General features: G+C 46.5%; 1 protein-coding gene and 1 long non-coding RNA gene across 2 annotated transcripts; both read left to right on the top strand.

Annotated features, from left to right (window-relative positions):
- Positions 1 to 5,058: 5,058 nt before the first annotated feature.
- On the top strand, positions 5,059 to 5,614 carry LOC149435379 (uncharacterized). Its single transcript, XR_016308495.1, has 3 exons — positions 5,059 to 5,194; positions 5,281 to 5,404; positions 5,521 to 5,614. It is a non-coding gene; the product is annotated as an uncharacterized LOC149435379 (long non-coding RNA).
- Positions 5,615 to 5,962: 348 nt separating this feature from the next.
- On the top strand, positions 5,963 to 12,646 carry LOC149435378 (uncharacterized). Its single transcript, XM_089662711.1, has 3 exons — positions 5,963 to 6,190; positions 8,206 to 8,347; positions 10,860 to 12,646. Exons 1-3 carry the CDS (start codon positions 5,963 to 5,965, stop codon positions 11,600 to 11,602), a joined length of 1,113 nt encoding a protein of 370 aa, XP_089518837.1. The 3' UTR covers positions 11,603 to 12,646.
- The last annotated feature ends 5,121 nt before the right edge of the window (positions 12,647 to 17,767 follow it).

Genomic DNA, 17,767 nt, shown 5'->3' with positions numbered 1-17,767 from the left:
CATCACAAATACACTACAAATATGTGGAGACATTCAGAGATAAAGAGCTCGGGGCTCCAAATCCTATTCTCTGCACATCCACTGCTTCCACTTTACACCCACTTCATTGGTCTTATGGGGTTTATCAATAAATGAAGGAAACTGAACCGTGTTCAAATCCATCCACAACATAAAGTGCTTTGTGCTCAAGATGCTGCTCCCTGCACATCCACTGCTTCCACTTTACACCCACTTCATTCATCTCATCAGATTTGCTGCTATAGGAAATCATCTCAAATCCTGTGCAAATTCATGGAGACAGACAATATTGTGTGCTCAGTATAGTGTCCTCTGCAAGTCCACCGCTTCCACTTTGCATCTCCTTCAATCTACTTATTGTACTCCAAAAATCCACCAATCAATGAAAAGTTGATAAGGTGTGAAAGTGCTCCGCCCTCCAAACTGTGTCAGCTGTAGTGTAACCCCGCCTTCTTCCACCTCTTGTACACGGGATGGTGAGGGCGCCCCCTAGTAGTGCTTCCCCCTCACCACACCAATAGGACTCCCAGCTTTTCAGCTCCCAGAGTCACAAACATCCTTCACACGCTCCTCATCTCCGATGGTAAAGGAACCGGATCCTCCTCGCTCACTCCTGCAAGTCTGCTGCGGGTTCTGTCAGTCTCCCTCCTAGACTCCGCCTCCAACCGCCATTACAGCAGGAGCTCCGCCTCTAAATACACACTCAGGGAGGAGAGAAAGGGGAACCCGACATCATGTGACACCTTTTATTACATGGAAATACGAAAATCAACGGGACTAATGCAATCACATTTACTGCAAAATCAGAGGGGCCAAAATGTGTCCCCCGAGCAGTCATATATTTCTGTCCCCCTTGGTGGGAGTGGAGGTGACCCCTCTATAAGGATCTACAGTCCATACACACCCAGCACAAGGCCGGGGTCACACTACCAGACGCTTCTCGGGGCTGCAGTTCCTCTGAGCTCCACAAGGTGGGGATCTCACTTCTACCCAGACAGGAAGTCTCTATGGAAGACATACAGGAAGTGATGTCAGGTACAGACAGGAAGTGATGTCAGATACAGACAGGAGTTCCAGGGCAAACGTGAGTAAGGAGGAAGCAGAGAGAAGACATTCTTGGATCTGGCAGCAGAGGAGGTAATATGCAGATGAACCCCTTCAGGGGGAGGAGTTGATGATAATATATTTGCTCCCAAAGCTGGCCTACATGGTTCAGTTTTATCGTTCAGCCAGCGGGATAACCATAAACCCTGAAGTGATTCCCCCATCCACACATTGGAGGTGGATGGGGGAATCCTCCCCACTGCACTCTTGTATTCTGACAATGGGGGGACTCCTCCGCTCTCAGAATACACAGATCAGCACTGAAGCTATTGGCTGCAGCCGCTGGGGGAGTGGCTTTTATCCGGCAGTGGCCACACATGGATGGAAATGTGAGCGATCCCTGCTGAACCAGCTGAATTTCCATGGATCTATGGTCACCTTCAGTGACTTCCTCTCCTCCCCCTCATCTTCATGATGGAAGTCATGCTGAGATCATCTCCCATTGGCTGAGCAATATTCTCATTTGTCTCTCAGCTCCTTCTTGCTATTCTCCTCCCAATGTCCCTCCATCTGGAGTCAGAGAATCCTATGTGTAACGGAACCGGAACCCGATCACTCTTGGGTATATTCCATTATACCGCAGCTTCCCCTGTCCGATCATTATCCTTGGACCACATCCTTGGAATCCCTCAGGAAATAGACAGCACCCAGATCTTCTTAAAACAGGAAGCCAACAACTCTTTATTTTACACAAACATGTTTCATACAGAGTGCGGGGAAAGACAACCAGGGACAGGAAACACCTCATCAGCCCACCCCATCAGTGGGGAGGGGTACAGTATGGGCAGGAAACACCTCATCACCCCTCCCCATCCAACCAAGACACAGAACAATGGGATAGTGTCAGGGAATGGGAAGATTGCTGCGGCGATCAAATCCGCACATGCGTAGAGTCCTGACAAAATGTACAGGCAGGCGGGCACTAGGACCCAGACGTGCCTGTCACCAATGACTGCGCCGGGCAAGCATTAGGACCCAGGAGCGCCTGTCAGGAGTCGTGCGGGCTATTTAAACCCAGCTCTTGCAATGCTCAAGTGCCGTATGGTCTTTCCTGTGAGTTTACTTTGCTGCTGACCCTGCCTGATCCTGATCTGCTGACTTCTCCTGCTCTGACTCCTGGCTTGCCTGACCATTCTCCTGCCTGCTCCTGCACTTTTGATCTCCTGTTGCCAAACCCGGACCGTGACCCGTTTATTCTTCTGCCTGCTGTTTTGTACTGACCTGCTCCGCTGTTACCGACCCGGCCTGTCTGACCTTGCTTACTCTACCTCCTCACATCAGACTCTCACCTGCTGCGTACCACTGACAGGTGCCTCTACCACAGCTGGTTGTACCCAGGGGTCGCGACCTGGTCTCGGCTTGCTCCAAGTCCATCCCCACCATCAGGGGCTCTGGTGGACAAGCAGGTCGGAGCTTAGATTCTGGGGAATTCTAGTCTGTGGAACGCTAGAGGCTACCACGAGCTGGTCCCTAACAGATAGCACATGGCAAGGACAATAGACAGCCATGTGGCTGAGACAAAGGAATAACCACATGGCAGTACAATACAGGAACACATGCATCCCATAATAGTTTGCTGGCCAGCATGACACAGAACAAGTTGATGAAGCACATGGCATAGAACAATAGGCAACCATGTGGCAGGGACAAAGGAACACGCACTATACACAATACAGTGAGGAACAGAAGTATTTGAACACCCTGCGATTTTGCAAGTTCTCCCACTTAGAAATCATGGAGGGTCTGACATTCACATTGTAGGTGCATTCCCACTCTGAGACAGAATTAAAAAAAAACAATTCAGGAAATCCTATTGTATGATTTGTAAAGAATGTATTTGTCTCGCACTGCTGAACAGAAGAAATTGAACCCCTGAGAAGATCCGTGTTAATATTTGGTACAGAAGCCTTTGTCTGCAATTACAGAGGTCAGACGTTTCCTGTAGTTCTTGACCAGGTTTGCACTGCAACAGGGCTTGTGGCCGACTCCTCCACACAGATCTCTAGATCTGTCAGGTTTCGTGGCTGTCACTGAGCAGCATGGAATTTCAGCTCCCTCCAAAGATGTTCTATTGGATTTAGGTGTGGAGACTGGCTAGGCCACTCCAGAACCTTGATATGCTTCTTACGGAGCCACTCCTTGGTTCTCCTGGCTGTGTGCTTCGGGTCGTTGTCATGTTGGAAGACCCAGCCACGACCCGTCTTCAATGCTCTGACTGAGGGAAGGAGGTTGTTGCTGAAAATCTCACAATAAATGGCCCCATTCATCCTCTCCTTAATACAGTGCAGTCGTCCTGTCCCCTTCGCAGAAAAGCACCCCCAAAGCATGATGTTACCACCCCCATGCTTCACAGTAGGGATGGTTTTCTTGGGATGCAACTCATCCTTCTTTTTCCTCCAAACACGACGAGTGAAGTTTAGACCAAAAAGTTCTACTTTGGTCTCATCTGACCACATGACTTTCTCCCATGCCTCCTCTGGATCATCCAGATGGTCATTGGCAACCTTCAGACGGACCTGGACATGTGATGACTTGAGCAGGGGAACCTTCTGTGCAATGCATGATTTGAAACCATGACGGCGTAGTGTTCTACCGACAGTGACCTGTGAAACTGTGGTCCCAGCTCTCTTCATGTCATTGACCAGCTCCTCCCTTGTAGTTCTGGGCTGATTCCTCACCTTTCCTATCATCAGTGATAGCCCACGAGGTGACATCTTGCATGGAGCCCCAGTCCGAGGGAGACTGACAGTCGTCTTTAGCCTCTTCCATTTTCTAACAATTGCTCCAACAGTTGATCTATTTTCACCAAGCTGCTTGGCAATTGCCCCGTAGCCCTTTCCAGCCTTGTGGAGGTCCTCAATTTTGTCTCTGGTGTCTTTTGACAGCTCTTTGGTCTTGCCCATGGTAGTAGTTGGCGTCTGACTGACTGTGGGGTGGACAGGTGTCTTTAAAGAGCTCAGACAGGTGCTACTAAGTTAGATGAATGAGTGAAGTAGAGGTGGACTTTGTAAAGGCGCAGTAACAGGTCTTTGAGAGCCAGAATTCTTGCTGTTTCTTAGGTGTTCAAATACTTCTGTTCAGCAGTGCGAGACAAATACATTCTTTACAAATCATACAATGGGATTTCCTGATTTTTTTTTTAATTCTGTCTCTCAGAGTGGGAATGCACCTACAATGTGAATGTCAGACCCCTCCATGATTTCTAAGTGGGAGAACTTGCAAAATTGTAGGGGGTTCAAATACTTCTGTTCCTCACTGTATCAAGACATTCACATTTACACACCTTGTACCCTAACGGGCACAGGGTCACTTCAACATAATGATTTGGGAAGATAATACAGCGGTCCCCCCACACCCAAAAGTCACTCCCGTCACACTATGACATCACACTGACCTCACAGCTCCTCCTCCCAATGTCCCTCCATCCAGAGTCAGAGAATCCTATGACATCACACTGACCTCACAGCCCCTCCTCCCAATGTCCTTCCATCAAGGATCAGAGAATCCTATGACATCACACTGACCTCACAGCTCCTCCTCCCAATGTCCCTCCATCCAGAGTCAGAGAATCCTATGACATCACACTGACCTCACAGCCCCTCCTCCCAATGTCCTTCCATCAAGGATCAGAGAATCCTATGACATCACACTGACCTCACAGCTCCTCCTCCCAATGTCCCTCCATCTGGCTTTTTTTTCTGATGTTCTGAGGATGTCAGCAGGTACTTGTTGTTCTCACTAGCAGAGAAGAACTGTTTGTCCTGTTATATGTAATGACATCAGAATTGCTCATGCCAAGCTTTACCCTGCGTAGTGTGGGGGTCCTGTGTGGGATAACTTACACCTCATTCTGAAATGGGGTTTTAATAAACAGAGAAATGGCCGGAGAGGTGAGGAGGATTCTGGGAATATCATTTGATGTGACTATTTGTGTTCAGATGTAGAGTTTTCCTCCTGTGAAGTCTGGAGATCATATGACATCACATTGCCTCCACCTCCCTCCCTGATAGAAGAGAGAAAGAAGAAGATTCTAGAAGTCACCAGAGAGATCACTGAGCTGCTGACAGGAGAGGTGAGCGGTGCCGGGAATTCTGGGACATTCTCCAGTAACAGACAAGGGATGTGTCTGGATGGTGACTGTATCATTGTGTGTGTCAGGTTCCTATAAGGTGTCAGGGTGTCACTGTCTATTTCTCCATGGAGGAGTGGGAGTATTTAGAAGGACACAAGGATCTCTACAAGGACGTCATGATGGACAATCAGCCGCCCCTCACATCACCGGGTAAGAGGAGACTTTATTGTAAAGGAGAGAGCAGTACGGAGGATCCACCTAGATCCCCCATCATCTGATAAACACATAGAAACAATGGATTCAGTCAGTGTGTGTGTTTCCTACAGATGGATCCAGTCATGGGAACCCACCAGAGAGATGTCCCCGTCCTCTGTATTCCCGGGATTCCACACAGGAAGGTCACACCATCCCTCACCATCATCAGGTAGATGATGACAATTATTGGTAGTTGTGATTTATACACAGCATGTTTGTTACAATGAATGTTTTATTATATCTTTCAGAGTGGAATCCTCGGGGATGATAATATTGATGTTAAAGAAGAGTATAAAGAGGAGGATGAGGAGTATGGAGTGATGGAGGAGTTTTCAGAAGGACACAAGGATATGATGGAGCCACCTAATACCAGGAACCCACCAGAGAGATGTCCCCGTCCTCTGTATTCCCGGGATTCCACACAGGAAGGTCACACCATCCCTCACCATCATCAGGTAGATGATGACAATTATTGGTAGTTGTGATTTATACACAGCATGTTTGTTACAATGAATGTTTTATTATATCTTTCAGAGTGGAATCCTCGGGGATGATAATATTGATGTTAAAGAAGAGTATAAAGAGGAGGATGAGGAGTATGGAGTGATGGAGGAGTTTTCAGAAGGACACAAGGATATGATGGAGCCACCTAATACCAGGAACCCACCAGAGAGATGTCCCCATCCTCTGTATTCCCGGGATTCCACACAGGAAGGTCACACCATCCCTCACTATTACAAGGTTGGTGGATGGAGAATCTAGAACATGGACTTGTAGAGACTATGGGCTCCAATCACAAAGCGGTATCTTCCCGTATCCCAGTATGTAGTAAGATGCTGCATGCTGTTTTTTTAGCAGTGAAGCCTGCGGGGAATTTACCACTGGTGTCCATAGCAACATGGACACCAGTGTCACTGGTGTCCATAGCTTGTAAATAGCTTGTTGTTAAGGAGAGGGCAGCCGCCAGTGTCCTCAACAACCAGTAAACAAGGAGCGGACGGCCACCAAGTTCCTCGCTGACAGCTGTGACAGGTCTGGTATGGATTTTTAGGGAAACACCGATGCCAAAATAATTTAAAAAAGGCGTGGGTTCCCCTCCAAAATCAATACCAGACCCTTAGTGAGTGCCCACCTTCCTCCTGAACCATACCAGGCCACATACCCTCAACATGGGGTGGGTGCTTCAGGTCAGGGGCGCTCTGCCACCCCAAAAGGACCTTATCTCCATGTCAATGGGGACAAGGGTCCCTTCCCCACATCCCTGGGCAGTGGTTGTGGGGGGCTGTGGGTGGGGGACTTATTGGAATCTGGAAGCCACCTTTAACAAGGAGGCCCCCAGATCCCAGCCCCCCCACAATGTGAATGAGTATAGAGTACATAGTACCCCTTTTCATTCACCAAAAAAGGGTAAGAAATTTTTTTTGACAAAACAAAAAAAAAGAACAATATCCCCTGATGTAGATCCATCAATGATCCAATCACGATACTCGCTGTCATCGCTGACTCGAAGAAAAAACAAAGCTCCCCTCCTGACATCTGACAGCTCCGCCACCTCCCACTTCTAAATAAACTAAGGAGCGCTGCTACCCTGTGACATCACTGGGTAGCCTTGCCCTCTTGTGACATCACCAATACAACATGCCCCGGTCAGTGACATCACCAATACAACATGCCCCGGTCAGTGACGTCACCGAGTGGCACCGCCCCTTAGTATATTTAGTGGCAGGAGGCAGCAGAGCTGTCAGACAGAGGGGAGTCTTCATTGGGAGCGGAGCTTTTCTTTCCGAGTCAGCGGTGACAGGGAGCATCGTGATTGATGATGGATCTACACCGGGGGGACATTTTGCTTTATTTTTGCTTTTTTAATAAAGGATTTGTCAAAAACTGCCTGCTGTCTATTTAACAGAATACTTTTTTGGGGTGAATAATTAGGGCTACCATGTGCCCCATACTCATTCACATGGGGTGAAGGATCTCAGGGCCCCCTTGTTAAATTTTGTAAGTCCTCTGCCTGCAAACCCCCACAGCCACTAGCCTGGGTTGCGGGGAGTCCCTTGTCCCCATCAACATTGACAAGGTGCTCTGGGGGAGCAAAGCCCCCCTGCCCCAGAGCATCCACTCCATGTTAAGGGCACGTGGACTGGTATGTTTCAGGATGGGGGGTCAGTTGCTCATCCCCCCGTTTACTGACCTGCCAGGCTGCATGCTCAGATAGGGGACTGGTATGTATTTCTTTCATTTTGGAATGGGGTCTCCCTCAAAATCCATACCAGACCCGAGGGGGGGGACCCCACACCATTTCCTTAATTTTTCATTGCTGATAATTCTTTTTTTCAGATTTATCGGTTGGTTAGGACGAGGCGGCCGCTCGCTCCCTAACAACCATGTTGTTTACTGGTTGTTAAGGATGCCAACGGCCGCCCACTCTTTACCAAGCAGTACACATTTCCTGAATGCCGCATGTCTCCACCACTAATTAATGACCGCATGCATTTCATTCTTTATTTCCTTCTGTGAATGTAACGCCTGTTCATGCGGTATTTACTGAGCGTGTTCAGTGTTTGTGGTCAATACCGCAACACGGGATAGGAAATGGACAGTTTCAGGATGGCATGCGGTATTTAGGGGAAATGTACCGACATATCACATGTGATCTGCTTCTGTGAAGGGAGACAATGTGTGGATTTTGTGTGTGATGTCACAATCATAAATCTTACATTTTACAGATGATATTTTCTCTCATTTCCTTGATTTAGAGTGGAGATCCAATCGATATAGAATTTGAGGTGAAAGCAGAAGAAGAAGCGGCGTATGTGAGGGATGATCAGCAGTCTATGGAGGAGGATGGAATAACGGGGACATTTATAGAGGAGGACACTCCTACAGAGATCAGCACAGGTGGGTCATGAACACTAAATCCATTCCTCCACCCATACTGCTCACTGATTGGTCCAGAGTAGGGCGGGGACTGGGTGATATCAGCCTGTAATCCCCTGGTCACTTTCCTGAGCTGTGTTCCCCGTCCTGTATTCCTGGATTTCTCTCGGATAATCTTCCTTCTCTGTGCTGCAGACACAATTTATGTCTCTAGACTGGATTTATGGAGGTTCTGGGGTTCAGCTGGCAGGAAAATTCTGATTCATGGGCGTTACTTGACATAGACACCTGGGACATGTGATTTGGTTCTCCTTCCCCATGCCCGGTCTAGTAAGATCTCTGACCAATCATTTCTCCCAGGGTTCCTTGCTCTGTGGTCTGCTGGCTGTGCCGGGTGGAGGGATATGTCTGTAGTGTCCACTGATTACTGAATACAATATTATGAGTCCTGACCCCTGCACTATATACTCTATGTTGTACATTACATACTCCTGACCCCTGCACTATATACTCTATGTTGTACATTACATACTCCTGACCCCTGCACTATATACTCTATGTTGTACATTACATACTCCTGACCCCTGCACTATATACTCTGTTGTACATTCCATACTCCTGACCCTGCACTATATACTCTATGTTGTACATTACATACTCTTGACCCCTGCACTATATACTCTGTGTTGTACATTACATATTCCTGACCCCTGCACTATATACTCTATGTTGTACATTACATACTCCTGCCGCTGCACTATATACTCTATGTTGTACATTACATCCTCCTGCCCCTGCACTATATACTCTATGTTGTACATTACATACTCCTGACCCCTGCACTATATACTCTGTTGTACATTACATACTCCTGACCCCTGCACTATATACTCTATGTTGTACATTACATACTCCTGACCCCTGCACTATATACTCTGTTGTACATTACATACTCCTGACCCCTGCACTATATACTCTATGTTGTACATTACATACTCCTGACCCCTGCACTATATACTCTCTGTTGTACATTCCATATTCCTGACCCCTGCACCATATACTCTATGTTGTACATTACATACTCCTGACCCCTGCACTATATACTCTATGTTGTACATTACATACTCCTGACCCCTGCACTATATACTCTGTGTTGTACATTACATACTCCTGACCCCTGCACTATATACTCTATGTTGTACATTACATACTCCTGACCCCTGCACTATATACTCTATGTTGTACATTACATACTCCTGACCCCTGCACTATATACTCTCTGTTGTACATTCCATATTCCTGACCCCTGCACCATATACTCTATGTTGTACATTACATACTCCTGACCCCTGCACTATATACTCTATGTTGTACATTACATACTCCTGACCCCTGCACTATATACTCTGTTGTACATTACATACTCCTGACCCCTGCACTATATACTCTATGTTGTACATTACATACTCCTGACCCCTGCACTATATACTCTGTTGTACATTTCATACTCCTGACCCTGCACTATATACTCTATGTTGTACATTACATACTCCTGACCCCTGCACTATATACTCTGTGTTGTACATTACATACTCCTGACCCCTGCACTATATACTCTGTGTTGTACATTACATACTCCTGACCCCTGCACTATATACTCTGTGTTGTACATTACATCCTCCTGACCCCTGCACCATATACTCTATGTTGTACATTACATACTCCTGACCCCTGCAACATATACTCTATGTTGTACATTACATACTCCTGACCCCTGCACCATATACTCTATGTTGTACATTACATACTCCTGACCCCTGCACTATATACTCCATGTTGTACATTACATACTCCTGACCCCTGCACTATAAACTCCATGTTGTACATTCCATAGTCCTGACTTCTGCTCTCCCCCTCCCCCCACTGCTATATATACACATAATATGGATTCTCTTTTGTTACACCCATTTCCTCCCAGCTGGACATTTTATATCGGATGATGTGATTGGAGCACAGACTTTTACATGGTGATAATAATGTGATAACATCCTCCAACTTTGGACCCTTAAACAGAAAGTGATAATGAGGGAGGAGTCAATACCCCAATGATGGTGGTCTTCAGGATCAGTCCAGTCTTCATCTTGGTTGTTCTCCCCCCATCCTCACTCTCTGACCTCTGGTGGGGCTCAGCCCCGCTGTTCTTCATGACTAAATCATGGAGTAAATAAGGAAGTGCAGTACTTCTTGTGTTGGGAAGATGGCGATGAGTGATAGAGGGGGTGGGGACCCTCGTCCTATAATCCCCTCATCACTGTCCCTCCTATAAAAGACAGTTCTGGTTGTTTCCTCACTCTCTGACTAAGGTCCATGAATAAAGAAATGACCTGGTAGGAGATCAGAGGAGCCATTTCCTAGTTCCCTTGAGGGTGGAATTGTAAGCTCCTCAGAGACCAAGCTGCCTGATGTGGGCGGAGTCCTGGTTTGGGGGAACCAATCAGCTCCTGTCTAGTAATCCTCTGTCTTTGTATTTTAGTCCATGGCCGGGAGATGAGGAAAATCTCCGAGGATTGTCTCACTTTGTCTCCAGACTGGAAAGTAGAAGATGAGGACATCACACAGTATAGTCCAGGAGAAAACCTGGCTCCCTCCAATGTCCATCCGGCACCACCCAGTGTAGATGGACCATCGGATTCCTCGTATCCTGAGGAACCTCAGACTGTGCGGGACCGGGCCGGCCTTCCAACAGGGAAGAGCTTCTCCTGTACTGAGTGCGGGAAGAGATTCCATTCTACATACCATCTTAATGTGCATAAAAGATCTCACACGGGGGAGAAGCCATATTCCTGTCCTGAGTGCGGGAAATGTTTCAGTTCTAAATCCCATCTTAATGTGCATAAAAGATCTCACATGGAGGAGAAGCCGTATTCCTGTTCTGAGTGTGGGAAATGTTTTTCAGTGAAGTCCAATCTTTACAAACATCAGAGATCTCACACAGGGGAAAAGCCATATTCCTGTCTAGAGTGTGGGAAATGTTTTTCAGTGAAGTCCAGTCTTTACACACATCAGAGATCTCACACAGGGGAGAAGCCGTATTCCTGTCCTGAGTGTGGGAAATGTTTTTCAGCAAAGTCCCATCTTCACGCGCATCAGCGATCTCATACGGGGGAGAAGCCGTATTCCTGTCCTGAGTGTGGAAAATGTTTTTCACGGAAGTCCCATCTTTCCAGACATCAGAGATGTCACACAGGGGAGAAGCCACTTTCCTGTCCTGAGTGAGGGAAATGTTCCTCACTGAAGTCCTGTCTTCCTGTACATCAGGGGTCCCACACAACCCTGGAGGTGTATTAGTGCCTTGAGTGCGGGAAATGTCTTCTAGATGAATGTTGCTGGACATCCCAGCTCTCATGTGGGGAAGAAGCATACCCTGATATACACCTCAGATATACTCCATGGCTGATCTTCATCATGGAAGAAACAGTTGATAAGGAGATGAGAGGCCCCCAAAGACATGGATGAAGTGCAGTAAATGTCGGGGTGCAGAGTGCTCAGTAGATCCTGGAAATGAAGGACACAACTTCAGCCCTTCTTGGGTGTCGGAGTTGCGTTTCCTGATAATGATATAGCGGGTTACAGAGCTAGAAGCCGGGAGAGCCCAGATCTCGTTATCGGGGAACTTTACACAGACAACAAGAACTTCTGAAGTTGATGGCCTTCATTTCAAGGCTCTACAGAACAGTGGTGACCCCGAAGCGTCTCTCTGTCTTCAGTCCATCCTTCTCCCATCCCCCAACAGGAGGGAAGGAGAACTCCGCCCCAAACTAGGGGGGAACCTTCCTCTCATTATTTCCCTTGGCTTCTGTGTGGGTTTGGGTGGTTGGAGGAGTGCGGCACGAGAGGGAACACAGCTTGTTGTTCTATGTCTACATATGGGGTCTGGGTAGAGGGGATCCACCGGAAAATATTTCTACTCTTTGATTTTGTGCAAATCGTTTCTGTTTTCACTTTGAAGGTCGATATTATGTGTGGTTTGTAAAAGGGATTGGCCCAATAGATACCACCCCACTTAGAGAATAGATGAACTAATATGACCAGCATTCATTCAGCCATGTCACATGTTGGGATCTTTTCTACAATACTTTGTTATAATAATGGAACACGTTGTGTATTGTATTGTACACCAATAATAATGACTCCGCCCCCACATTCCAGACAAGGGATCTTCCTGACCAATCGGATTCCTCCCTTTGTTATTTCCTGATTCTATGATTACAATCTTGTTAGAAGTAAAACTATAATAAAGAATTTATTGAGTGAAAAGAATTGTGTGTGTCGGGGCCACGATGGGGATCTTTGGGGCCCAAACATTTCTCACAGGAGACACTTTACAAGCCTTTACAGGTTATCCAGTTTCTGGTTCACCATGAATAATGGCCCAGAGTGCAGGGGTCAGGAGACTACTTCATACAGCCCTGCAAACAACGTGCAGTGGTCAGGAGTTACATCCCAGAGTACAGAGTGTAGTGGTCAGGGGTATGTGATTTCCATCCCAGAGTACAAAGTGTAGTGGTCAGGGGTATGTGATTTCCATCCCAGAGTACAGAGTGTAGTGGTCAGGAGTATGTGATTTACATCCCAGAGTACAGAGTGTAGTGGTCAGGAGTATGTGATTTCCATCCCAGAGTACAGAGTGTAGTGGTCAGGAGTATGTGATTTACATCCCAGAGTACAGAGTGTAGTGGTCAGGAGTATGTGATTTACATCCCAGAGTACAGAGTGTAGTGGACAGGAGTATGTGATTTACATCCCAGAGTACAGAATGTAGTGGTCAGGAGTATGTGATTTACATCCCAGAGTACAGAACGTAGTGGTCAGGAGTATGTGATTTACATCCCAGAGTACAGAGTGCAGTGGTCAGGAGTATGTGATTTACATCCCAGAATACAGAGTGTAGTGGTCAGGAGTATGTGATTTACATCCCAGAGTACAGAGTGTAGTGGTCAGGAGTATGTGATTTACATCCCAGAGTACAGAGTGTAGTGGTCAGGAGTATGTGATTTACATCACAGAGTACAGAGTGCAGTGGTCAGGAGTATGTGATTTCCATCCCAGAGTACAGAGTGTAGTGGTCAGGAGTATGTGATTTCCATCCCAGAGTACAGAGTGTAGTGGTCAGGAGTATGTGATTTCCATCCCAGAGTACAGAGTGCAGTGGTCAGGAGTATGTGATTTCCATCCCAGAGTACAGAGTGTAGTGGTCAGGAGTATGTGATTTACATCCCAGAGTACAGAGTGTAGTGGTCAGGAGTATGTGATTTACATCCCAGAGTACAGAGTGCAGTGGTCAGGAGTATGTGATTTACATCCCAGAGTACAGAGTGCAGTGGTCAGGAGTATGTGATTTACATCCCAGAGTACAGAGTGCAGTGGTCAGGAGTATGTGATTTACATCCCAGAGTACAGAGTGTAGTGGTAGGAGTATGTGATATACATCCCAGAGTACAGAGTGTAGTGGTCAGGAGTATGTGATTTCCATCCCAGAGTACAGAGTGTAGTGGTCAGGAGTATGTGATTTACATCGAGGAGTGTAGTGGTCAGGAGTATATGATATACAGTCCCTATACAGAGTGAAGTAGTCAGAAGTAGTATGTCATGTATGTCACAGTGGGTAAGATAATGTCTTATACAGCCCAGCATTTAGAAGTGGTCATCGGTCAGGAGCATGTCATACATGGCTCAGAAAAAAAAGTGCAGTGGTTAGGAACATGTCATGTACAGCCCTTTGTACAGAGTGCAATGGTCAGGTTTATATCTTAGGTCTGTGTACAGAGTGCAATGTTCAGGAGTATATCATATACAGCCCTGTGTACAGAGTGCAGTGGTCAGTGTTATATCTTAGCCCTGTGTACAGAGTGCAGTGGTCAGGAGTATTTCCTATACAGCCCTGTGTACAGAGCACAGTGGCCATGAATATATCATATACAGCCTTGTGTACAGTGTGCAGTGGTCAGGATTATATCTTAGGCCTGTGTACAGAGCGCAGTGGTCAGGAACATGTCATAAACTGCCCTGTGTATAGAGTGCAGTGGTCAGGAGTATATCATATACAGCTCTGTGTACACAGCGCAGTGGTCAGGAACATGTCATATACTGCCCTGTATATATTGTGCAGTAGTCAGGAGTATATCATATACAGCCCTGTGTACAGAGCGCAGTGGTCAGGAACATGTCATATACTGCCCTGTGTACAGAGCGCAGTGGTCAGGAACATGTCATATACTGCCCTGTATATATTGTGCAGTGGTCAGGAGTATGTCATATACTGCCCAGCATGCATAGTACAATGGTCAGGATTTTGTGGAAGAACAAAAATATTTTCTTTCCAAGATAACACCTAAGAGGAGATCACCACGAGCCCTGAAGGAAGTTTTCCTTGTATGGACATGACCAATTAGAAGCGTATACGTAGCCCAGTAACACTGCTCACCACCCTTGCATTATCTTGCATATATAAACTCACTTTTTCATTCCAATAAACTAGAAGTTTTCACAGACTACACGTGTGTCAGTGTGGCTTTCTTCATGTGTGCGCACTAAAGAGCTAGCATGATTAATTAGGACAGGAACAGATAATCATCGGACACTTAGTCCGAACTAAATCACTCCCATAACAAGATGCTTGCTGTGGGGGCAGTCAACAGGAGGGAGGGGCCGGGAGCCCCTGTGGGGGACCTGAGAAGAGAAGGATCCGGGCTGCTCTGTGCAAACCATCACACACAGCAGTAAGTATGACATGTTTGTTTTAAAAGAAAAAAAATGTTGCCTTTACAATCACTTTAAGTCTCGTTTACTAATGTACACGACACCCTCCGACACCCACAGATCATAAACAAAGCAAAAGTGACACATAAATGTGACAGCAAATAACCAACCCAACAACCTGACTATAATACACTGTGTACAATGGAGGGAAGCTGACATACACCGGGCAGACCCAGGACTGGGAATCGGGAGCAGAGATGGGGGAACAGGATGCAGGAAACCAGAATCAGGGGAAAGTATATAAGATACAGGACGCAGGATCCAGCAGGGAAGCGGCTCATAGGCAGAACACTGAGGAACTGATGAAAACTACGGGGGGATTATATACCTTCCCAGCAGCCAGCATCAGGTGGAGCCTCATTACTGACACCCTCTGTCTGCTGGGAGACAAAGCAATGTCTCCTCTCTACTTCCTCCTGACTCACCTCTCACCCAGAGCTTCCTGTCTGTACCTGACATCATTTCCTGTCTACCTGACATCACTTCCTGTCTGTACCTGACATCACTATCTGTTTATACCTATATCACTTCCTATCTGTACCTGACATCACTTCCTGTCTGTACCTGACATCACTTCCCATCTGTACCTGACACCACTTCCTGTATGTACCTGACATCATTTCCCATCTGTACCCGACATTATTTCTCGTCTGTACCCGACATCACTTTTCATCTGTACCTGACACCACTTCCCATCTGTACCTGACATCACTTTTCATCTGTACCTGACACCACTTCCCATCTGTACCTGACATCACTTACCATCTGTACCTGACACCACTTCCTGTATGTACCTGACATCATTTCCCATCTGTACCCGACATTATTTCTCGTCTGTACCCGACATCACTTTTCATCTGTACCTGACACCACTTCCCATCTGTACCTGACATAATTTCCCGTCTGTACCTGTTATCAGTTCCCGTCTGTACCTGACATCACTTCCCGTCTGTACCTGACATCACTTACCATCTATACCTGACATCACTTTCTCTGTGTACCTGACATCACTTACCATCTGTACCTGACATCACTTCCCGTCTGTACCTGACATCATTTCCCGTCTGTACCCGACATCACTTCCCATCTGTACCCGACATCACTTTCCATCTGTACCTGACATCACTTCCTGTATGTACCTGACATCACTTCTCATGTGTACCTGACATCACTTACCATCTATATCTGACATCACTTCCCGTCTATACCTGACATCACTTCCCATCTGTACCTGTCATCATTTTCTGTCTGTACCTGACATCACTTCCCATCTGTACCTGTCATCACTTTCTGTCTGTACCTGACATCACTTCCCATCTGTACCTGACATCACTTCCTGTCTGGGTAGAAGGGCGCTCACCACCTGGTGGAGCTCAGAGGAACTGCAGCTCTAAGAAATGTCTCATAGTTTGAACCTTGTTGTTGTTTCAAAGCATTCTCCAATGATCATGTCCATGTCTGGCAGATTCCAGGACACTTCAAAGTGGCAGTGAGGTGAGGACTCCGGAACACTCTCTGGGTTCCATCACCAGGCACTGCAATTATACCCGACTGCTGGGAGCCGGCATCTCCTTTCCTACAGTGAAAGTATAATTGTGACATCAGCAGAGAGGCAGCCGGAGGGTGGGATCAGGTAAGTACCACCACTGACCACCAATGCTGGGCTGGGGGTACACTTTATTCTCACTGACAACAACAATGGCATTTGTTTTATCTAACTGACACCAACAATGGAACTTATTTTATCTCACTGACACCAACAATGGAACTTATTTTATCTCACTGACACCAACAATGGAACTTATTTTATCTCACTGACACCAACAATGGAACTTATTTTATCTCACTGACACCAACAATGGAACTTATTTTATCTCACTGACACCAATGGGGCTTATTTATCTCACTGACACCAACAATGGGGCTTATTTATCTCACTGACACCAACAATGATGGATATCAAGGAAATCATGCCCACGGTGACTGGGTAACTGGAGTGAGATCCTTGATTGGTGGAGAATGAATGAGGGTGGAGCTTTCTCTGAATTCTCATCTGCTGTATTTTTAACTGAAATTTTGCCTTTCATAAATCATTGCACTAATATTGTGTAAAATAATAAAAATCATAAAACATTAGAACTACTAACAATTCATCCTCTAGTGTGTCTGCTGTTGTGAAGAAATATATATAATATTTGGGGGTTTTAAGTAATTTTAAGTTATAAATGGTCTTTAAAACATGTAAACAAAAAAAATGTAAAATGTCTCCAGGACTCCATGGACCCCTTCATTCCACACAGTCTCCAGGAACCGGGAAACCACAGAGAAACCAAGTGTCCCCCGACTTCCTCTCCAGGCTGGGATGTCCCCCTGGTTGGGTGCCCCCTACAGTAGAAGAAGCAGACTGCACCTGCCTACATCTTCTTTATGCTTTGTCTGATCAGGATGGCGGTCATTTCTCCCTGAACACGGAGCTCCCTAAACACGAGGTAAACGTGGTGCAGCATTGAGCCCCGTCCAGCTGTAGTGTAGACTTTGACAGGCTGCAGGCAGCGGGGCTGGACGCTGTACCTGTGCCTACCAGGTGTATTATAATGCCAGCATTGCACCCACAGGGGCTGG

This window comes from Staurois parvus, unplaced genomic scaffold (assembly GCF_062004578.1).
Source record: "Staurois parvus isolate SC_StPar_1 unplaced genomic scaffold, SC_StPar_1.0 ptg001525l, whole genome shotgun sequence".
NCBI classification, from domain to species: domain Eukaryota; kingdom Metazoa; phylum Chordata; class Amphibia; order Anura; family Ranidae; genus Staurois; species Staurois parvus.
Note: the sequence above shows the minus strand (reverse complement) of the source record. Positions and strands in the feature narration are given on the sequence as shown.